Source organism: Metarhizium album (genome assembly GCF_000804445.1).
Source record: "Metarhizium album ARSEF 1941 chromosome Unknown scaffold_33, whole genome shotgun sequence".
Classification (NCBI taxonomy): Eukaryota; Fungi; Ascomycota; class Sordariomycetes; order Hypocreales; family Clavicipitaceae; genus Metarhizium; species Metarhizium album.
The window spans coordinates 23,991-32,563 of NW_024467607.1; the positions used below are offsets into that span (position 1 = coordinate 23,991).

At 55.3% G+C, this 8,573-nt stretch overlaps 2 protein-coding genes across 2 annotated transcripts; one reads left to right on the forward strand and one right to left on the reverse strand.

The window, feature by feature from the left end:
* Nucleotides 1-527: 527 nt before the first annotated feature.
* Nucleotides 528-1,535, forward strand: MAM_07568 (uncharacterized protein; the record flags this gene model as incomplete). The annotated part of the gene is made up of 3 exons (XM_040826366.1): nucleotides 528-726; nucleotides 791-949; nucleotides 1,036-1,535. The coding sequence occupies 3 exons, from the start codon at nucleotides 528-530 to the stop codon at nucleotides 1,533-1,535; spliced, it is 858 nt and encodes a 285-aa protein (XP_040675579.1).
* A 1,040-nt stretch (nucleotides 1,536-2,575) lies between these two features.
* MAM_07569 (uncharacterized protein) lies at nucleotides 2,576-5,817 on the reverse strand (the record flags this gene model as incomplete). Its single annotated transcript, XM_040826367.1, has 8 exons — nucleotides 2,576-2,888; nucleotides 2,979-3,466; nucleotides 3,526-4,079; nucleotides 4,156-4,437; nucleotides 4,515-4,862; nucleotides 4,919-5,428; nucleotides 5,539-5,583; nucleotides 5,697-5,817. The coding sequence occupies 8 exons, from the start codon at nucleotides 5,815-5,817 to the stop codon at nucleotides 2,576-2,578; spliced, it is 2,661 nt and encodes an 886-aa protein (XP_040675580.1).
* Between the last annotated feature and the right edge of the window lie 2,756 nt (nucleotides 5,818-8,573).

The following is an 8,573-nucleotide window of genomic DNA, read 5'->3' on the forward strand; positions in this document are numbered from 1 at the left end:
AGAGGAGTCCTGACTGCAAGTCGGGAGAGTATATGCAATGCCTTTTTTTTTTGTTTCTCTTTCTCTCCTGTTCAGACTGGCGTTTTTGGCATGTAAAATAGGTGTGCAGATGAATGGGGGATAACGGATGGTACCGCCACGGGCACACGGCTGTGCCTGGGCCAGGCTGTCAGGTTGCTTCGAGCTGTTGTTCTGTGTCCATGCCGCGTCCCCGATGTTGATGTGCATCTCGGCCAGTTAGCGAGTCAGTGACTGACAGCTTGTGGGATCTTTTGAGCGGTCAATCTCGCGTGGGAAACGACGCCACCCACGGACCGTTGATAGAGGTTCAATTCAAGGGTGTGCTCAATCCCAGGCTCCGGCGCAACCCCTTCCCTTGTCTTGGACCACATCCCGGGTACAGGGTAGCCTGAGCACACTGGGCGCGCTTTCACCTCCACGACCTGACTGACGACTTCTCGTCATCTCATCTCAGCCTCACCTCACCTCATCGTCGCACGGATTTCCTTCAGCACCACCCGCAAACCATGATAGCCCCCAGAATACCAGCCGCCGCCAAAGCTGCCTTTAGAAGTCCCATCTGGACTCCTCTCAGGCCACATTCCCAATGGCAGCGCACATCGCAACTACGCAACCCGCATCCGAGCCTCCTCACCCGCCTCCCAAAGCTCCTCCGACCACTTACGCAACAAGCCAAATCCATCGCGCACGGCGACAAAGACTACGGTACCACCCCCTTGCCCCGATTCGCACGCGCGTCTGCAGCTAACAAGGTGAACCCACCACGTAGAAATCCCCGAACGACTCCTCATCTACCACGCCGGCACAGGACGAATAACCTTCCTCGCCATGCTCAAACTAACGGCCCTCCTCATGGGTGCGTTCTTCACGCTCCTCGTCGTGCCGAGCTACGTCAGGGCAGAGAAGCCGCTCCAGGACACGGCAGCAGGTAAACGGCCACCGAGCCCTCGCGCGTCGGCGCCACTCGCAGCATTCATCCGCTGACCAGGGCCGCCAAAATGCCGGCGAGAAAAGCCGCCGCCTGCGGCGTCGTGCCCATGCTCTTCGTGGCATACTCGACTGCCCCCTTCGTGACGCACATGCACGTCCACCTGCCGGCGGCGGCGCGCGCGTCGCCCGCCGTGCTGAAGCGCTTCGTCGCCGCCATGCCGCCCGGCACCCGGCTCACGCTGACGACCATGAGCAGCTTCACCGCCAAGCCGCGCTGCAGTGCCGTCCGGGTGGGCGAACTGCGTGCTGCCGTGCCCGGCACGCGCTTCGGGCTGGTCAACTACGTGAGGGACGTCGAGGCCGAGGACGCGCGCAGGAAGTGGTACATGTATAGGGCTGTGCGGAGCTTCTACGTCCAGGACGCGAGGGCCCGGCACCAAGCCAAGAAGCAGAAGCAGCAGCAGAGGCAGCAGCAGCTGGGGGAGAAGGGGAAGGCGACGGCAACGGTGGTGCATACGTGGATTTGGGACGCAGCGAGGGACAAGATTGCCAAGAGGGAGAGGGCTGCTGCCGGCTCTGTTTGAACGACCTTGCAAGACAGGAAACTTGTGTTTTCGTGTTGAGTACCCTTGCCGGCTTCTCGAAGCACCAACGATGTCAGCCTGAGACCGGCTTGGAGGTCTGACGGCATGCGGACAAAAGGAGCCGGTTGATGAAGAGCAGCATCCGTGCGTCAAAACGGGCACTCACTCATTGTTGCGAGAGCAGGCACGCAAGCAGTCTTTGCCGCCGCCGCATCACCATCATGCTGCCAACGAAAAGGCTCTTTTGGTTCTTCTTCTATCGGCCCTGGCTGTCCTGGGACAACCCCCCCCCCCCAATCCCGACACCATCCGCGAAAGGACGACTTCGGTATGCCGTAGTTATTATGTACACAATCCAAGGTCGACGCGAGTGGCAAACCTCCCCCTTTCCCATGTCCGCGCCTCTCGTCCAAGTCCCATCAAGCCCACTCTAGCAACGCCCTGCCACCCTTGATAAATATATATATTGCCTTGCGAAGCCGACCACAATTCTACTGTACATTTAACCCTGTGTACATGAAGGCACCATGCGATATCAACGTCCAGGAAAATGTCGTTGGAATGAGCTCCCGTTAACGCCCCTGCCCATCATGGCTTCGTAAGTTCGTTTTTGCAGCATCAACCGCAAGCTGGCTGTCTGTTCCTGCCTGCTTGCGACGACCCGCCTGATCGCTTACATCTCTCTCGATTCGACTTCAAACGCTCATCTCTGTCTCTGTTGTTGTTTTGGTCATCATGCTGTGTATATCGTCGTCCACCTTGTGCAAAGTGAAAAGGACAAGAAAATGAAGAGACGCAAAGGAAGAAAAAGGAAAAGGCAAATGATAAATGATAATGTGCAGTGAATACCACTCTGAGCCCGACCGAGGCCGCTGCTGTGGCGAAGCAAAAGTCCAGCTTAGGACACTGGCTACTGTGGTGATTATGCCAACAGTTTGCGAGTCTCTCCACTGCAAGGGTTCGGCATGGCCTCCCTCCACTTACTATACATGCCGTCGTCCGAGTCTATTGAGCAAGAACTTGCGCCGTGTTGTTCGCATTCATGGTCGCTTCAAGGATGCCATGCCGTTGTCATAGTCCCAGGACCGCTTGAGACCCCCTTCGTAGACGCTGGCCACGGACTCGCGCCACATGGCAGGAGTGATAAAGTTGGGCACCGAGGTCGTCGTGGAATACTGTTGATGGCCCATCTGCCGCGTGCTTGGGGATGAGGAATGATTCGGCGCTTGGTCCGCAATGGCAGTTTGGTCTGGGGCACCTGGAGCACAAACGTTCAGCAATGTTGCCTGAGAAGCGGAGGAGCTTGCGAGGGCGTCGGGCTGCGATGGCGTACCAAACGAGGTGTTCCAGTGTCTGCACATGGGGCGTTAGCCATCTTGAGATTCGTACGTGAGAGCCCAGTCATTGGTGGTGCTGGGCGTTGTTGGGCCGAGAACGACTTACTCGAAAATACGCGCCGGGTTCCAAGTTGGCGGGTTGCTGGCAAGGCCCATTGACTGTTGCAAGTCCGGGACCTGGCCATCCTGCGGCATCACGACGAGCGACGGTACGGCCGGAGAGTCACTTCTGCTGTCCATTGGGGCCACGGAAACTGGAGGTGTCATGGGATGGCTCATATAGGTGACGCGTTGGTTGGCGGGATCCAGGTGTTGGTCCATGGAGCCGGCACGTTTCACAGAGGCTTGGTAGGCCATGGTTCCTCGCGGCGGGCTTGACTGGTTTGATGGATGTGGACTTCCGTAGGGGAATGAGGGCCTGAGTACAAACGGCCGCCTCACGTCCGCCGAAAATGCCTCGCGGATGGCGTCGACCTGCTTCTGCAAGTCTGGCATCGGCCAAGCTTCCATCACCGTTTCCATCAGCCTCATATGGCGTTCAAAGTACTCGCGGGCGTCGGCATTGAGATCGGGATCGGGTGATACGATGGCGACCTTTTTTCAGTCAGCATTCCTGCCGCGTGGAGCAGGTCTCCTCGGGCAAAGTCGCTTACCAGGTGAATAACAATACAGGACAGGCCGGCGTACAAGGTGAAGCTGAACCCGCGCTGCATGCTCTGGAGATCGACCAGGCCAAACTGTTTCAGGATCGCCTCTTGCAGGCGGCAAAGGGCCTTTGCAGAATTGTAGCAGATCATCATGTGATGCTTCCATTGCGTCTCGTTTGCGGTGGGGTCGAGGAATGACAGGACCGGTCGGTGGTACAGGATTTGCAGGAGATGATAATATGAATGCAAGTTTCCCAGGAACGATGATGGCAAATACGGGGGGGAGCTGTCAAGGGGGTAGTTGACGGTCAGATCGCCAGGCAATTCGGCAAGGTACGCTGAAATCATTTGCTCAAGCTGCTGAAACTCGGGGTTGACGCCCCAGTCCTTGGTTCTTCTCAGTTTCGCATAGACGATGCTCATCTTCCTGATGTTTCGCACAATGCGCGCGAGGTAGGCGAAGTTGCGAGAAACGTGGTATTCGCCGTCGTCCCCCCCTGGAATGGGGCGAGGCGCTTCAAAGTCCACAGACTCGTGGTTCACGGTTAAGTCGTGTCTCCCTGTTGAGTGAGACCGTTAGTCGGATCGAATGCATCGCCAACGAATCGGAGCCAATGAGTAGAGTCTTTATCTGACCTTGCGGGGTGCCAACCATGTTCTCGCAAACAAATATAGTCTGCCATATCCTTGTTCGAAGACGGCACTCAGCAGTCGTGAAACCACAAGGGACTCCAGCTTGGTGGTCCTCAAAGTGTTCATCAAGCCCAAGGTCCTTTCCCATCTGTACACATTGTACGACGAGCATCCAAGAGCGATAGAAGTATCCTCGTTTTGGAGCAGCTTCGCGAGCCTTCAACATCATCAGTAAAGCTTGTAGGGTACTTAGTCTGGGTACATCCATGAAAGAGTCAGCATGTCCTATGAGATTGACTCATGTTAGCCGCGGCGGTTTGGGTAACGGTGAAAGGGGAAAGCCAATGAATCAAGGCACGTACTTGATGCAAGTGCAAGCCATTGCTGTCCCAGTGCTGGCTCCTCGGCCAGCCGGCCACCGATGGCAAAGATTGCCTCAAGAATGAGGGGAGAAATAGACTCTCGTCTGGTGTTCCACTGTTGGTAAAATGTGACTTTATCCAGTACGGGGACATAGGGATGTACATGGCGAAAATAAAGGTCGAAATGGAGTAGAGCGGTAGCCTCGTCGGGCATCAACGCTGGAGGAATGCGTATTTTGTGGCCTGGTATTGCTGTGACGGTAGGAAGAATGGAGCCGTAATCGTCCTCGTCCTCCACGGCTGGCTGTTCTTCGCGGCGGAACGAAGCCTTGTTCCTCAAATAGGGCGCTACAAGACGTCCAGGTTAGTTCACGGTCTGCGCGTCGGCTGCGGCCATCACATACCCGTTCCAACTTCATCCACCTTCAGCCCACCTAGCAGGTCTGCAAGATCCTGCTGCTGGTACGAGTCGACAGACTGTGGTCCTGGGGATGGTTCCTGTCTCGGCCCCTGTCGCATTGCCTGCGTCGCGAAGGCGTCGGGCTCCCCATACCCATGGTCCAGGACCGCCGCAGCTGACATGGTCGAGTATTGCAAATTGTGCTGGCCCGGTACAGTGTCAAAGGAAACTTGTTGAAAGGCAGTCTGGTCTCGATCCACAAAGGCGTCTGGGTACAAGTCCGGCATCGAATTCGAGGAATCCGGCCCAGGCTGCCCTCCCATGGGCATTTGCTGAAACTGCGAAGAAGGATCCGAGACGGCATCATATGTGGTGGATGTATCTGACCCTTCATAGCCGTTTGGCCGCACGCAGTGAAGCTTGAGCCGGATGCAAGCAGAACATGGCCATGTGTTAGTTGTGGCTGCATCGCATTTGATCTTCCTCTTTCGACAGCCCTCACAGGCTCTCATAACTATTGGCAAAAGGTCAGAACTTGGGACTCATGAGATGGGCAAACGATGATGGAAATAATAATAAAAAAATAATACTACACTGGGGCGACGGCCTTTGATCCAGTCTTACCTTTGAGTCGCTTGTGGCGATTGTGCTCATCGACGAAGACATAATCTGTAGCAAAGGGTGTCAGCCTTCCCAGACAACGCACGGCTACGAGAGAGCGAGGGAGAGAGCGCGCGCGACTCTTTGATGCATCGCAACCATGGCTCAAGCAGAACACTCACTCTTTTGTGTTTCCCTCTGAGGGAGCTGCTGCGGCGCAAACTGAAATGAAGTCATTTGAGCTGTTTGTGTCTGGTGAGCATCCTGTAATAGAGTTCGTCGGATGGGGGGATCCGTGGACATGGCTGGCGGGGAACTCTGAAGACAAGGCCGAGCAAAGGCCCCGGAAACCAGGGAGACTCTGCTGTGCAGAAGATCTGACTACGGCAACGGCGGATGTGGTATAATTGTGGCTGCCAAAGCCTCGGGATTCCGGGACGAGGTGGGAGAGCCTGGCCGTCGACATGAAGCCGACACTATGAGCATCGAGCCGCTCAAGAAACGGGCTGGCCTTTTGAGGGTATGCGAGCAACAAGGTACCAGCAACGTTGCGAGAGGGGGGAGATCAGACGGCCGCAGCAGCCTTGGGGAAGACAAGTCGAAGTCGAGTCGCAGGAGTCCAGGAGCATAACAAGACCATGTGGGGTGACGGTCGCAATGATAAATATGAGGATGGCCGAGCTGGAGGTCCAGCACACACAAAGAATCGTCTGTACCAGCAGTTTATTAGTTACCTACCGTGTTCGATTAACTTGCTCTGCCAGTCAACTGTAGCACCACGTTCACGTCCATACATACTCCGTACATCCCTCTGGACTCTTCTGGGACAAGGACGTGGGCGCCAAGGGGTGGGTTTTTCTGGATCCCAGATCTGCCAGTCGGCTTCAGCAAGTTGTGGCGGATTGGTCGACATGTTCTCGGGTGAGGGGCGAAGGCGTTTTCAAGCACCTCTCTTGAAGAAGCAAGTGATGCAAGCCTAGCGAGGCCTCGGCTGGTGAGCGGGCCAGACTTATTATTAGTCGTAAGTGAGACTGTCTTGCCTCGGGGACAGATGGGGAGGGGGCCAAGAGGGGGTGCATACGCACGTACAGCCTACAGCCTACAGGCTCCGGGAGCTGAGATGAGTGGCCAGCGACCTGGAAGCCAAGAGGCCTGAACAATACGGGACGGGGTGTTAACTCGTGTTAGTGCTGGCTGTGGTACGGGCTGAGGGTTGATCAGTCCCAGAATAGGACATCAATGGTCCGCTGCTTTGTTACAACCGCGGCGGCGACTCCAAGTTGGAAGTTGGCTGTTGCCTGGAAATGGGTTATGTCGACGCTTGAGGCAATTTTTTCCCGGTTGGCATGTGGCATGACCGCGGAGAGTACCAACCTATCGACCTGTCGACTGCACCATAGGATCAGGCGAATGGGATTGTGTGATGCCGTCTAATCGACGGTGTAGTTATTGCGGCAGACGATCATCGGATTTGGCGTTGGTCTGCTGTTGGATCTGAACCAGCTCCTGCTAGCTAGCAAACCCACCTCAGTTGAGAGTCCGGCAGCAGCTGGTAGTTTTTCGCCATTCCCAGACGAGACAGTGTCCATTCTAGCCGCTTCAGGCCTTGGCTTGTGTCAGTCGACCAGTTGCTGCGAAGGAAGTCCTGCAAGCACAACTGGCACCGCGGCTCCTGTCAGGGATCAAGTGCTTGTGGATGGCTAAAGTTGTCCTGATGGTGTGGACGCGATAACCAAAGGTGGTGGGCCGATAGCGACCTTGGCGTTGAGGGTGAACAAGAGATCCAAGGTGACGTCCATAGGAATACTAGAAGACTTTGTCGGTACCTGCCGCCCTACCCTCGTCGTTCCGGTTGTAAACTTTGGTCAGCTCTGGAGAGGTGGTCTTCTGGAAGGGAATTGTCATCAAGTTTGCGTCATGCCCCTGCAGAGCATTATGGCACTCAAGTTCCACATGTCGCGACCTGCTCTTCCTTGCGCTTTGAGTCCCCGGTTCCAGAGGCTTGAAATTTGTCTCGTATAACTTGCCGTCATCCCGGAGAAGCCGAGCAATGTTGGTATGACTTGCGTGTATGTCGCGCGCCAACTCTCTTGGCGAGTCTTGTGTCTTCGAAACTAAAGATGGCTGAAACAGGGTTATCGGCTCTCTACTGTGACTAAAGACGTACATTGGCAAGGTATTAGGTGGTTGCCAGGGTATCTATAATTTGCCATCCAGGTATTAAGCTGACGGAAATGGCCTATTGGACGTCGCATTTGCGTCTAGTTCGCTTCGTCCTTGGCAAGTGATGGCCCTTGAGTTAGCAAGCGTTTTCACCCGGCAAATCCAGAACAACTCTGCCGGGGGGGGGGGCCGCCTCAGACGGACGATGGCGGCGGCATGGGCTTTTTGACGATCGTATTGACGAGGATCGAAGCTTATTATTGCGCCCAGGACACTTGACCTGTCAACGCCCCCAGGACTTGGGCGCTACCAAAGTCCAGTCCAAACTTGGGGTGCCGCCGTTGTTGTGGAGTCACTAATAATGTTGTCCATTGATGACATGGTTTGCTTTGCTTTGCACGTGGTCAATGTCGCCCACAAGCCGGATAATTATGTTTCTTGACAAGAGCCTTTCTTCTCTCTCAACCTCCGCCTATCCCGTGTCAGAGGCTGGAAATGGTGATTAAGAATGCTAATACGGAGAAATACCAACACAGGCTTTAGTCTATCCGATGCCGACATTGTATGAAATTGGGTCCTGTTGGGGCTTTGACTTTGATGAGTCCGCCAATATTGTCATGACATGAGGGTAAGGCAAAGACGAGTTCTCGAACAGCTGGTATATCGCCTTACTGGCCGTTTGAGTCTGTTGATCTGGTGCAAGTCCAAATGTAATAAGCGCCCATCCTTGGAGGCGTTGGCCCTGAGATGGCTCCAGCTTGGAAGGCGCTGACATGATTCCGCATGTGCCGTCATGACTTCACTTTTATTACTTCCACTGGCAACGGAATCGGTAATTCGTTTGCATGTCAGGGGGGTCATTGGAGGCGGCAAGGGCCATGATGAGTCGCGTCGGG